A 14,596-nucleotide genomic window follows, 5' to 3' on the forward strand; every position below is an offset into this window, starting at 1 on the left:
TACAAAGTTTTTTTCTACTTATTGTCTTCTTTTTAAGCATTTTATATATTTTAAGAATTTTACAAGCATTTTAACCGTTTTATATAATCTTGTCTTCTTTTTAAGCATTTATATAATACAAGGTTTAGCAATGTCTGCAAAAGCAGCACTGGTACTTCTGGCTGAAGGAGCAGAAGAAATGGAATCTGTTATCACCATTGATGTGCTGAGACGAGCTAAGGCAGGATTTTGTTAATCCCATTACGAGTGTTGTTTTATCTGCACCATATATCTACTTCATTTAATTTGGTTGAAGGAAATTAAGTTTTTTAATTATTGACTTAAACCAGATTGATGTTACAGTGGTTGGGTTTGATGGAAAATTGGTCAAGTGTAGCCGAAATGTTAATATTCAACCAGATGAATGCTTGGAAAATGTTAAAGATGTAAGAATATATAAAAATTGTTCTTCTTTTTTTTTTTTTTTGAGACTGTTTTCCATTTTTGTTGCACATTAATGATATTCCTTTTAGGAACCTAAAATATTTTTCATTTTTTGAACTAGTTTACCTTAATTTGAATGAATCACACTTCGTTTGACAGCATTTTGTTTGCACTGAAATTGTATTATATTTTAAAATATTATTGCCGTAGTATAAATTAATGGTAATTATAATAATGTAGTAGTATAAATTAATGGTATTATAATTATGTAGTAGTATAAGTTAATGGTAATTATAATTATGTAGTAGTATAAGTTAATGGTAATTATAATTACATGAGCAGCATTTCATTCAATTTTTCCATTAACATTTTTGAATTAAAACATTTCTTCTTTAAAATTATTAATTTTTTATTTCTTTATAATCTGTTTTTATTTCTCTTTTTGTCTCGGAGCAAAGAACTTTGTGACTTTAAAAGTACCCTCCCGTCTTCATTCTTTCATTTCAAAAGAGCAGCAAAAAAAATTGCAATCCTGTTTTACATTAAACACATAGTTTAAAAAAGCATTTTTTGTGTGCCTTTAAAAATATTTAAATAAGTTGTTAACTTATTCAACATTTTCCAGAGCAGAATGTGCTGATTTATTCTTTTTTTTTTTTTAACCCAAATTTTCTCATAATTTTCAAAATTATTTTCCTGTTAATTTGATATTACATGGTTATTATTTTCATTTCTACCAGTTATTTTTGTTTATTACAGAGAACTTATGATGTAATTGTTATCCCAGGTGGCATGGGAGGTGCAAAGAAGCTCTCTGAAGTATGATTTTTATCACTTTACTCTGAGTGCAATCAGATCATTTATTTGCATATGAAGTTCTTCTTTTTGTCAATTTATTTAAAAGTTTATGAAAAATTTTAATCATGTGGTAATAAGGATACATTTTCGCATAATCTCTATCAGTTGGTATTATACACTTAACCACATAATCTCAATCAGTTGGTATTATGCATTTAACCATATTAATCTTGATTTACGCTATTTTAATCTGTAACTTTAGTATTACATTATTTATCAATAAAAACTACAGATTGTAATTTTATTGGCATCCCAATCTTACTGAATTTAATAAAATTACTGTGATTTTTTTGTCGAGGTTTAAATCAGCTTTTGTTTGAGTTTGAGCTTAGTTCACGTTAAGGCATATGAATTTTTAACTGTTTTACATAACTATGTATGACTTTTGTGGAATCCAAATCAAAATTTCAAGAAAAAATGAAACTCAGTTTTATTTATTGTGTTTATTTGCAACAAAGACGAAATAAAACATTTTTAAAAAATTTATTTTTGCTTTATTTTTCATCAGTCTAAAACAGTGAAAGACATCCTTGAAAAACATTTCAAGTCAGGGCATCTTATAGCTGCTATTTGTGCAGGTATTTTAATTATTTTTTGTTTTGTTTTTGATATTTATTTTTCTGGTTGCATTTTATGGAGAGTATAGTTTTATATAAAAAATTATAACGAATGTTTTTTGTTAGGTCCGACAGTTTTAGCTGCTCATCATATTGGGCTGGGAAAACAAATAACCTCATATCCATCCTTGAGAAAAAAGCTCAACGGTGAGAATTTTTTTTTAAAAAAATAAACAGTGGAGGGTGAATAATGCAAAAAAACATCCGCTGAACTGTAACATAGTTGAATTGTACATAATTGCTGAAATAGCATATGATGGTAAGCTTTTATCGATAGCAGTTGGTCTGTGTAAATCGAGGCATGAATCAACACTTGTATTGAGAAGTGGCCATGTGTATGTAATTGAACAGGATAATTATTCGTAATGTTTCTCATGAAAATGTTTCAAATAATAAGGCATCATATCCTGCCAAATGCTTTAAATAAAAAGTTTTATATCTAAGAGACTGACAATGGCCAGCAATATGATTACCAACAAATTGACTTTTACCGTAAAGGCTGCCGAAAAAAATGCAGACTTAATTCACGCAAGTTAGGAAATCGTTTGTTTATTGGATTCGTTATTAATTTTCTTCTTTAGCTGACTTTCATAAATTACTCAAATTTTCTCATATCTTTCAAAATATCGAAAACTGCAGACCTCCACAAATTAGGCTATGGTTTATAGTTTTTTATTGGGTTCGCAAACCCTCTCTGTAGTACCTTACTATTATTTTACAGACCCTTCTTTCCCAGTTTTTGTCATTTTCAACGAGAAAACTGGCGGATGGCGATTTTTTTAAACTAAAAAGCTTTTCAGCTCTTAAAAATAACATCATATTAATTCTAGAATCTTTCCCTTATTTAACATGTATTTAATTGAATTTGAAATAGAGTTTGAAAATAATAAATAGAAGTTTCGTAATTGTATAATCTAGTTTTATTTTAAATATTTTATAATTTAATATATTAGTTATAATATAAGTATTTACCAATATGACAAGTACCTTTGTCAGTTAATTACAGACAGGTACCGTTGGGAGCCAATTTAGAATTGGTTGCTTGTACACTAGCAACAACTATGAAATTTATTTTTATGAAAAAATTTCATCTTACCAAACAAAAATACATTTATCTTACATTAAGGATAGATTGCCCAGTGAGTTTTTGTGCATTCTCTCTGGTATCTTGATTCCCTGAAGCAGTTCTGCGTTAAGAAATAACAAGAAGCAGGTCTGGGTTAAGGCTTGTAGCTGATTTAAACGTAAAAGGTCATATTAAAGTATTTGCAAGAGTAAATTCTTCAACAACCAAACTCTATATAAAAAAATATTCAAAGTCAGGATGTTAAAGGCACAGACCTTTTAAACTTGATTTCGGACCATATCTGTATAGAATCTGCTTTGATACTATTGGCGCAAACACAGGCCCCTATAGTAACAAACATTTTTCTATAAACATTTTTGTCGTTTGTAAATATGACTGAAAGTTTTACATAAAAAAAAAATTTACGTTTGTTTATTTGACTTGTATTTTTATTTAGGATATACTTATAAAGAAGAAAAAGTGGTAACAGACGGTAATTTGGTAACCAGCCAGGGACCGGGAACAACTTTTGATTTTTCTCTTGAAATTGTAAAGATATTGGTTGGTGAAGATGTAGCGAAAGAAGTTTCAAAGGCCATGCTTTTATAAGTGTGTGTTGTTTAAGTCTTTTTGTTCGGTTTTATGGACACCCAGATCTTTATGTTGTATCTTAGTAAATCATAAAAACTCTTGCATTATTAATATGTAGTTGTCGAAATTTTATTATTTTTCTTGATATTATCTTTACTATGATATCAGCCACTCCCCATCCAGCTAGCAAATCGCCTGTTGAACAGTGTTCTGCCAGATCTTCGCGCGACTTTGCACAACAGTGAGCAAAAAAAGTTAATAAATAGAAAAAAAAAAGTTTTTGAATGAAGTCTTCGAATGAAGTCAAGTCACTGGGTGCTCAAAGCTTGAAATGTCTCTTTGACCTGGAAGACTTGAAATGTCTCTTTGAACGAGTGGGTCTTAGGTTTTGAGCACCGGTGATCTGGTTTCTGCTTTGAATATTGCGATTGCGAACTAGCCCAGTTAACCTTCTTTCCTTAAATGGTCAGCAAACTCTCAGTCGCATTCTTTTATCATGCTTTTCATCTCGATTTTCACGTTCTAATTGGTCTTTTTACAGCTCTGCAACTTCAATTGGATATTGAGGTGGTAGGTGAGATGAAAGGTAGACAATTGGTTACAAAAAACCTTCTATCAAATGCTTTTCCATTTCATTCGATTTGACAATAGCCCCAAACCTGTCGTTCCGAAATAGGTGGCTTGTCATCAATTTCTTTACCATAAACGTTTTTCCTCTCCACTTGTCGAAACAGTGCCTTATCTTAGACCTACTTCCAGGCGTCATATTTTCTAATATAAATTCTTGCCGAAAGATACCGATTCATTTACAAATTTGATTAACTTTACAAACCTAAAAAATTGCGACTTGTTAAATATGAAGATTCCTCTGTAACATGCCGTTTCCCAGATAATTACAAACATTTTTTGAAACTTTCAGTCTAAAACTGCTTCATTTACTGAACCAACTACATACCTTGGCGCGCGTACATAATTTAAAGTTTGTATTCATCGCATCGAAGAATATTGATTTTAGCTGTACACGCAGGTAAGTTTATTGTTCATCCTGTCGGACCACTGAGTTTCATATCGTGGTGACAGTAGTTGTCGCCGAATTGTCAGTGACACTTGATTCGGAAATATTTTCCTACCCACTTACTGCTAAACATCTCATTTGAGCCAAACTTTAAAAGTAAAAGAAAAATAATTTACTAGAAAAATGCCAGGCTAAAGTTCAAGCCTGGCATTGTGTACAAAGTATGAATTTGTTATAGTTCTAATACAGGAGAAAACCTTAAAAAATTACGTTCAAGATTTTCATCAAAACTTTTTTTAGTAACTTCGATTTAACACACTTCGAAAATAGTTACAATCCACTTGTACAAACAGTAGTTTGTATAAACACCCGGCTTCGGCACTCTGGATCTATCCGCCTAGCTTCACCACCAAGAACAAGACTAGCTTTATGAGGCAAAGACATGCCTACGGCAGGTCCAGCCTTGCATGAGTCCTTTCAGGTCAAACCTTGCATGAGTCATGACAAAACTTAATGAAAAATATGAAAAACGATGTGTGAGATATGTAGTATAGATGAGATTTGTAAATAAATGCAATTTCAATTTTGACTGAATCTGCGATATAAAGTTTCATGTTTATTTTCTATATTATCTTAACAGTTAACAAATCATTTTTTCTCTTATGATAAATAAGAGAAAAAATGATTTGTTGAAACTTATTGTGGTCACGGAGTTAATGTCTAATGGAGATAATAATTGTTGAAAAAGTCTACTTTACCTCTTTTTCTTCATCTTCGTCTTGTTCTTCATCATTTTCTTCATCATCTTCAAAATTCAAATGCCGTTGTTTTTTGCTGCAATTACACAGGTATGTAAAAAAAATATTTTTTTCTCTGGCATGGAGTTTAAGAACAGTTTTAAACTAATTTGAGGATGTTGAATCTAAATCTGAGCTTATATTTTCTTTATCACATCTCATTTTTGCGCAATAGAGTAAGTAAGGGATATGCAGACAATGCGTACATTAATGATAACTTTAATGGAAGAAAAAGAGACCTTCACAAGATAAAGTGTCGATTTCCACAATTCGCATGCATCCGCATATCCGTTACATACCCGTTTTTATCATTACTAAAACCTCAAATACCCATGTTTTCTGTGTTATTGGGACAATAAAGATACAGCAAGGAATTGGTTGAAAATTGAATGGCCTAAGCGACAGACTTTGGCATCTGGCGACAAGAATGTCGTCAATGATCCTCTAGTGGATAGGAAAAAGATTATGTTTCCCCCTTTGCACATAAAACTTGGATTGATGAAGCAGTTTGTCAAAGGTTTAGACCGCAGTGACAATACTTCAGTTATATATGTTCAACTTTTCCTGGTCTCAATAAAGAGAAGAAAAAATGGAATACTTGGTGGACCTCAAATAAAAACGAGATTTTATGAGAGATTTTTTAACATCGATGAACGAGACAAAAATAAAGAGCTTGGAACGCATTTTGTAAAATAAAACTCATTTGGTGAAGAATTTTCTAGGGAGTAAGAAACCAGACAACTGTAAAGAGATTTTAGGAGAGCTACTAATGAGCCTGCGAGATCTTGGATGTAGAACGAGGATCAAGATTTAATATTTGCACAGCCGTTTGGACAATTTTCTGGAAAAACTTGGGGATGTGAGCGAGGAACAAGGGAAGCGTTTTCATCAAGATAATAAAACATTGAAAGAACGGTATCAAGGCCAGTGGGATTCACATATGATGGGACATTTTTTCTGGATCTTGATGAGAGATAACTCAGAAGCTGTACATTATAGATCAGCCTAGAAAAAAAACCTTATATAACTGCCATTTGCCATTAATCTGCGCACTTTTTATATGTGTTCGTTTGTGTGTATCTTTGTTTTTTGTATTTTAATTATGTCACTATATTTGGTTTGCTGAACTTGGACTTTGTAATTTTTTTATTCCTTGAATAAGAATATACAAAATGTAGTAATAAAAAGTACGTGTTTTATCCTGAAACCTTCGTTATATTGGACGATGAGCAATTTTCTTTAAAAATTTATAAATAATATAGCTCGAAATCCTGATGTGATAGACAAAAAGTGAGTGTTCATATTCTTAGTGTTCATATTTGTAATCAGCAGCCCATATTTAGTTAAAATTTAATTTAAAAGTTTTTGCCAGAAATTTCATGTTGACCAGAATTATCATTACAAATACAAGTGAAACTGCTAATAAAATTTTTTCATTTTTCCATTTTCCAAAAGACAAAGGTAGGTAGCTAACTCTAATCTTTAACTGCAACAATCATTTTTCTACCCATTTTTTTGTAGTAATTCTTATGGTTTTTGTGTAGTAATTCCTATGGTTTGCGCATTTAAATACAACGTATGCAATTGAACAGAGTGATATGTTAGAAAATTAAGCAGAGCGTTTTACAAAGCCCTTGTATAATTTTTTTTCTCACTTTAGCAGTTATAGAATTTTTTTTTTAATAAAAAATCTCTTTATTATAACTTCTACCTTTTTTGCATAAACTCACAAGTTAAATATATTAAACAGCAGAAGTTGTATAGCAAATATACCTCTGAGTATATTTGCTATACAACTTCTGCTGTTTAATATATTTAAGTACATGCCTTTTTTACATTTCTCATATAAACAGTTTTTCAAAAACCATTTGAACATGCTCATTAGGGTGTTCAGAAAAAATTTTTTTTGAAAATACGAGCTCCCTGGTAGTTTTCCCATTTGACTTGATAAGATATGACCATTATTCAAATTCAGGTCAATACCTGCTGATTTAAAATTGCCACCAGCCTTTTAAAGTTATCATGAATTATTAAAGTTTAATCTTATTCATGAATTTGGGATAATAATGCAGAACATTAATTAATACCTTTAATTGATTGCAACTATGAATCTAAACATAAAAGTTGCTACTAGAACACAATGATATAATTAATTGATTTAGACCTTTATGCAAAATAAAAAATAAATGTTTGAGATTCAAGTAATTACTAGTTTATGAAATGAGTAACAAAACAAAGTTATAGAAAACTTTAATTTCCTTATTATTTGTATATAACTAATCAATTGGAAACAATGTTACAGATATTAAATTAAAATATTTCTATATTAGATTCAAATTCACTAAAACATATTTAGACTTGGATATGCGAGATAAAATTTACCAAAGAAAAATTATAATAAAATAAAAACTGTATAAATTGTAAAAATATGTATTTCCATTATAAAAGAAAATGTTGGTAACTGATGTTCCAATAAGTCCAACAGAGTTATATTCACACATTTACATACATATTTATTAAAAAGAGTTCTACTTTTTCATCAACATTGATGCTTTATCAAACTTTGGTATGTTCCTTCTATGCTGTTCCACTACTTGAAAAAGGCACTGCTTTTGATTTTCATTCCGTGTTAGACTTTGATTAAAGTCAGTAACTATTTTAACTGACCTTTCTGCTAAATCGTTGACAACTTTTAGGTCCTTTAATATCCCAGATATGTAGTTAAATTCATAATTTTTTGACCATTCATCGGGGTATAGTGAAAGCCACTTAGTATTGACTTTCAAAAGATCAAAAAGAAGCCTGGAATTTTTTCCAATTAGAGAGCTCACTTTCACGTTCTGATTCATCTGTGGCATTACTGGCACTCCAGTTTCCATATTTTCATCGTTTATTTTTTTCAGAATTGTTGAAGCAATTTTCTTTTTTTCATGGGTTGACACAGATCCTGAAAAGAGGGCAAAGGGTGCAACTTCTTCACTTAGGTACCATAGGTGTCTTGTTTGAGCTATCAAAGCTGCTTCTGCTACTCCTGGGTCAATTTTTTTAAACATTTGCATGTTCTTCCAAAACTGTAGGTCGTTGATAGGAGCATCTATAGCGTTTGAAGATGTCAACCAAACTTTTACATAGAATAAACTTGTAAATAGGCAAAAGCGATGCAGTTTCTGAATCATATTTTTATCATAACCTAAATACTCACAGAATGCATACATTTTAGCTGCATATAGAATGTTTGCCATCCATCTAGCGTGATGGAAAGCTCCTGGCTTAAGCCATTGTTCTCCCTTTTTCACATTTTTCTCACCAAGGAGTAACAACGTGACATAAATGCATTCCCTATAATCATCTCTTATAAATGTATGTTCTTGGAGGGACAGTTTAAAAAAATTAATCATATCTTCTTTTGTGGATTTCAACGAGCGTTCAATTACGTCCAGCAATTTAAAATTGTCATTCTTTTGAGGGATTGTGTCCCAAGAGTTCTTTAATTTTAGAAATTCTATATTGGTCGGGCCTGTTGTTGGGCCAAACAGGTGTTTCCATACGGACGACAAAATAATCTCAAAGATATAGTGGCGACATGGTAAATAAAACAGCTTAGAATTCAACTTTTTTTCTAGAATGACAGAAGCTCCATTTTTCCTTCCTGAGTTGGAAGCTGTGGTATCAAATACCATACCGATGATAGATTTGTTCAACTCCCAGTCTTTAATGAGATCAAAGCTTGTCTCTGCTTGGACTAATCCTGTACCATTCATGATTTTTGGAATGCCCAGCAACTTTCCTTCTACATAATTTGGTGCACCTGCAACTAAAACTGCCAATCGTTCCCCATCCCCTTCAATAATTTTTCCATCCCAATGAATTGTTAGAAAGTCCGGCTTGTTAAAGTCAGATTTGATGTTTTTCGCAATGAAAAAATAGTCTTCAAGCATTGCTACAAAATTATTTTGTTTAGTTTCATTTGATTTTTGGCCTTTTCTTTTTTGAACGTTCCTGTATTCATCATGCAATTTAGTTATTTTTTCTTTGATTTTATCTTTCCTTTGGGTTTCAATACCGGTCTTATGCCAGACTTCTAGAACTGCTTCACATACTGCATCAGCAACAATTGAATTTGATTTTATTGATTTCTCAGTTTTAAATTCACAGTTCAGGTGAAAAAATAATTTCAAAATATCCCCATTAGTGGGAATAATTGTTTGGCTCAGAGCATCAATAGAATTTCCTATCAACCAAATATTTTGTGACTGTTGTCTTCTTTTCGATATTGCTGAATCAGCCATGTCTAAAGCAATCACCAATCATATACTAACAATATAGTTAAGGTATATATATGTTTTATTCATTTATATTATAATATTTATATTATACATATAAATTGTATTCATATTAGGTAGTTGTTTAAACTATATTAAGATAAAACTAAACCCATCTAAACGAAGCAAACGTAACATTAAACCCATTTTTAGATTCAACAACAGAAAAGTATCTGCTAACAAAAGGCTGCCAACTATAATTTAAAAAGATACATCAAAAACCTGAACAATGTAATAAAACACCCACACTTAACAACAGTCAACTTTCAATGGAGTGTAGCACGAGGGGATTGAGTTAAGATGTCAATTCATGTTATAACACGATTTTGCCGCATACAATCCTGTTAATTACTATACAATTCACTAACAATATAATATATATATTTAACTTACCGTTAATTCTGTTGATATATATGTTTGTTTAGTGTTTACCAACTTAAAATGTATGGTATAAAAATTTACATTAAATATAGGCTTTTATATGGTAAAAAACCATAAAAATACATAAATTCTATTAATTCTAGCACACGGTGGCAACCTTAAACGTTAATTCAGGCTTAAAAAAATTTAACAATATGTTTACATAAACAATAGAAATGGGAAAATTGCCTGGGAGCAAAAAAAATCGAAAAAAAAATTTTCTCCATTGAATTACGGAACGCCCTAATGCTCATACATATTATTAAGGCTGGTTAATAAAGATACATTTAAAGAAGCGCTTTTTGAAAAATTGATTGGCAATGGAATACCTAGTGAACACGTTTTGAAGGCCAATAAATAACCAAAAGGTTTCTTTCACACAATTTTTTATTGGTTTGTCATATTGAAGCAGTCTACATGAAATTTATTGAAAAATGGCTTGATACTAAACGACTTTCGTTTAAATTAAAAAGAAAGATTATACTAATTTTTTTTGTATAATAATATATTTTTTAATAATGTTTAAAGCTTTTTGTTTTTTAAATTAGTTTCTTATTTACAATCAGCTTTAACCCTGCAACACCTGAGGGTTACGTTTTCATACCGTAGGGGTATAAAAACCCTCAGGAGGAGTGATATGCTCGTAATTTTTGGTCTAGGTTCCATAAACTCACTCATAAGTACCCTCTCTACCTGCAACTAAGTTCTCAGATCTAATAAAATAGTCCTGGTCTCTCTGTGAGCTATTGAGATGTATCTAATGTAGTTGGGGTGTCGGTATACCCCTATGTTGGACTTGTTGTTTACAGTTATTATTTTGTGTTTTTTTTAAGTATTTTTAGACATTTAGTTGCGAAATTATGCGATATAATTACAAAAATGACGAGCTTAGCTGATGAGAGAACTCTTGCTGTACTGCTGAAACTTGATGAATAGTTCGAGCGCAGATGCCGTGTCGGACTTAAGTTCTAAAGATGATTATATAGAATAATCAGGCCATACTTTCAATACAGAGTCTGCTATCCAATCTGATGATGAGTCTGACAACAAAGTGTTATAAGTTCACGTACATGAGTCACATGAAGTCTATTTGCGATAAATACTTTGACAATGAGGTAACAGATGATGAAGTGGAGTAGAAAGTTTTAGTAGCTTGTAGATTTTTGAAAACTTGATGTTTTAGTGTACTTCATGTAGGTGTAAAATTTTATTTGTTTTTTAATAGGATTCTTTTCTCACTTTTTTATTCCTTTTACTTTCAAAGTACAATAAAAAAAATATTTATGAGCAATTATTTTAAGTTAATTTGCTTGTATATTCACAAAGTTGGTTGACTTTAATGATAAGATATAGGAACAACCCACGTAACAGTTGATGTGGGAAATTCCCTTGTTACAGCTGGAGGGTTAACAGCCCGTGTCTTGTAAAAATGTAATCTAGATAGCCTAGACATGAAAAAAGCCACACAAGTTCCGTAAATTATTGCTGTAAGTTTAAACTGGTTAGTGCTTTAAAACTATGTTTGTGACTGTCAGTGTATCAGATGCCATTGTTAACTCTGTTTCACGAAGACTTCTGATTATACGAAGAAAATAAAACAAAACATAAGTTATCCAAATCTGGCTTCAGCAGTTTGTGGTGTGCTTCACTCAGATGAGATACTATTTTTCAAAGGAACTTCCTTCACTAGAAGATGCAAGCAAAGCAAGTGTATCAGATGCAAGTTTGTAGATCTGAGATAACAGAGTTCGTAGGTGCATCAACAATTAAACATCAAACTTTCAACCAAAGAGAACAATGATTAAATTCGAGACCTTGTTTTTGATCTTGAAAGCTGGTTAAACGAGTTATCTGAAGTGTTAACTTGCAGGGTTAAAGAAAAAAATGTCGCACTTTAAAACTTGAAAAGAATTTAGTTTACAATTATGACGTTGCTACTCTGTTAACGGCTGTGGATGTTCCACAACATGATCCTAGTAAATGTAATAGCTCAATGACGAATCTAAAATTACTTCATAATGGCATCTTGTTTGCTGCTATTCCTATTGGACACTCTGTGAAGTTAAAAGTAAAAATTTTTATGAAAACATAAACATTGTATAAGATATATACTGAAGTATGATGACCATATATGAGTCATATTTATTGATCTTAAAATTTTGAACTTTTTACTTAGTCAACAAGAAAGGTATAATTAGTTTCTATATTTATGCTTATGGGAAAACTGAGCGAGAGGCAGACTTTGGGAACAAAAGCTGTGGTCAGCGAGAACAAGTCTGACTGTTGGAGAGAAGAATGTTATAAAATATTTTCCCACCTCTTCATATTAAACTTGGACTGATGAAGTAATTTGTGCAACTTCTTCCAGTGTAAAGTAACTGCCATAAATTCATTTACAAAACATTTCCTAGACTTAATTATGAAAACATAAAAGCTGGTGTTTTTGATGGTCCACAAATACAAAAGTTAATAAAACATCAAGAATTTAGAGCCCGATGACTGAGGTCAAAAAAAAAGAGCACGTGATTCATTTGTGTGTATTGGAAAATGATTTTTGGGGAGTACTAAGCCTCCAAACTAAAAGGATTTGGTTTCGATACTGAGTATAAAGATTCATTTCCTCAATATTCATCTTTCAAGATTTGAAAGTAATGGAAAATAGATACCAAGGCCAATGAAGTACTCAACGAGAGTCTTGACATGAAACACTCAAAGTGCTCTCGTAAACGAAAATTTGTTCCATGAATATGCCACATACTTTTATGTCTAGATGTAAAAAAGTGTGATGTTATCCTGTATTTTATTGTTTATTTCTGTTCAATTGACTGTGTATCTTACGTTTTGAACCTATTTTACTTACTTATGTACCCTGAGAAATCAATTAATAAATTTTGTATTATCTATTGAATCGTAAAACACTAATACGCTGCAGAATAAAAAGTTGATGTGACAGACAAAAAAGGAAGCCAAAAAATTACCGCATCGAATTTAGTAAAAAACAATCACTAAATCCAAGTCAGCAAAAATTGTGTTGACCAGTGTAATCCTCAGTACTCGAATTAACATGTTTTAGTGCGAGTCGACAGATCTTGGCCACCACTAACAAGTCTAAAAGGAGCGAGCAGTCGTCAACATCTGTTAAGTTATAAGAAAAAGCGCCGAGTTGAAAGTTTCAGTTTTCTTTCCTGTTTCAATCGACCAACTACCGGTTGAATCATATTACCGGTTGAACCATATTAACATATTAACTATTTCCATGTCAACATTAACCTAAACAAGATCAACTGTAAAAACTGTGGCCAAATAATAAGTGTTGAAGAGTTGTAAAAAAATTCTTCCCTTACAACAAACGTATAATGTTTATAATATAAATGTATATAAATCGGTAAACTGGGCAACTACCAACAATAGTGTAATTAGCACATTGTGCTACACATATAAAACTTTTGTATAGAAGCCAATAGAGAAAAAGAGTGAACTATATATTGGAGACAAAGTATAGAATAAAACGCAGAGTTTATGAGAGAATGGTAAAGTTAAGGTAATAAGGTATCTCAAGTTTTCATTTCTAAAATAAACCTTTAAACAAAAAATCAACTTTTATAAAACAGTTTCAAAATTATCAAATAATTTTCTTAGTTGCCACAGTTAACAAATTAAAATAGCAGGCATCTAAAAATATTTATGCCACCCCAGTCACTTTATCTCAATAATGGAAACCATACAAAATTTAAAATTTTACCACATCATTGACAATATAGTGATCTATAAATTGTACTAAGCACATTATGAAAAACTAAGTATTTTACGTTGTCAAAACGGCTTATAAAAATCTATTTCTTAAAAGTGCAATCTTTCATAAATGAAAATCTTTGGAATATTGAAAACATTTTAGTTTAAATTGCAAATCTAGATTCAAAAAGCATTTAATACAAATTGGAAACGTTATTTTTAAGATGGCCGAGAAGTCACAAATTTGTATTTTAAGAAAAGCACATTTTACCAAAATCTTTCAGTCAAAATTTCAATTATATAAATATTAGTTATATAACTCATTGAACATGAGTCAGAATTATAAAATATTTCTTCTTGATCATAGTCAACATCTTCTTTTTCATTCGAGATTAACATTTTGGTGATTTTGATATTCTGCAAAATTCAAACAATTTTTATTCATCTTTCAATATAAATACCATGAACCATATTTATTTCTCAAATAAAAACGCAAGTCTTTTTCTTCAAGCATTAAAATTTGAAACAGTACCATAAACCCCTAACTCTAAGTGTGTAAACGAAACATACTTTGTTTTAGGTGCTGCAATTAAAACTTTTAGGCTGTTTTTGGGTTTTACCATATAGGTGAAACTTTAAAAAAGCATTTTAAGTTAAAGCGATGTAAATAGGCTTCAAATGACAAACAGTTCGGAATGGAAGGCCGGTACCTGGGTTTGCTGGTAGATTTTGAATTAGCTTTGTCCTGATTGTAA

The 14,596-nt window shown here is 31.0% G+C and overlaps 1 protein-coding gene across 1 annotated transcript; it reads left to right on the plus strand.

Moving 5' to 3' along the window:
* The first annotated feature begins 74 nt into the window (after nucleotides 1-74).
* LOC149886581 (Parkinson disease protein 7 homolog) lies at nucleotides 75-3,700 on the plus strand. The gene is made up of 6 exons (XM_090090872.1): nucleotides 75-220; nucleotides 330-425; nucleotides 1,183-1,242; nucleotides 1,790-1,859; nucleotides 1,965-2,045; nucleotides 3,422-3,700. Exons 1-6 carry the CDS (start codon nucleotides 131-133, stop codon nucleotides 3,571-3,573), a joined length of 549 nt encoding a protein of 182 aa, XP_089946998.1. The 5' UTR covers nucleotides 75-130; the 3' UTR covers nucleotides 3,574-3,700.
* The last annotated feature ends 10,896 nt before the right edge of the window (nucleotides 3,701-14,596 follow it).

Source organism: Hydra viridissima, unplaced genomic scaffold (assembly GCF_058129835.1).
Source record: "Hydra viridissima isolate aposymbiotic clone 2 unplaced genomic scaffold, HvirCarnegie_v1 scaffold_6, whole genome shotgun sequence".
Classification (NCBI taxonomy): Eukaryota; Metazoa; Cnidaria; class Hydrozoa; order Anthoathecata; family Hydridae; genus Hydra; species Hydra viridissima.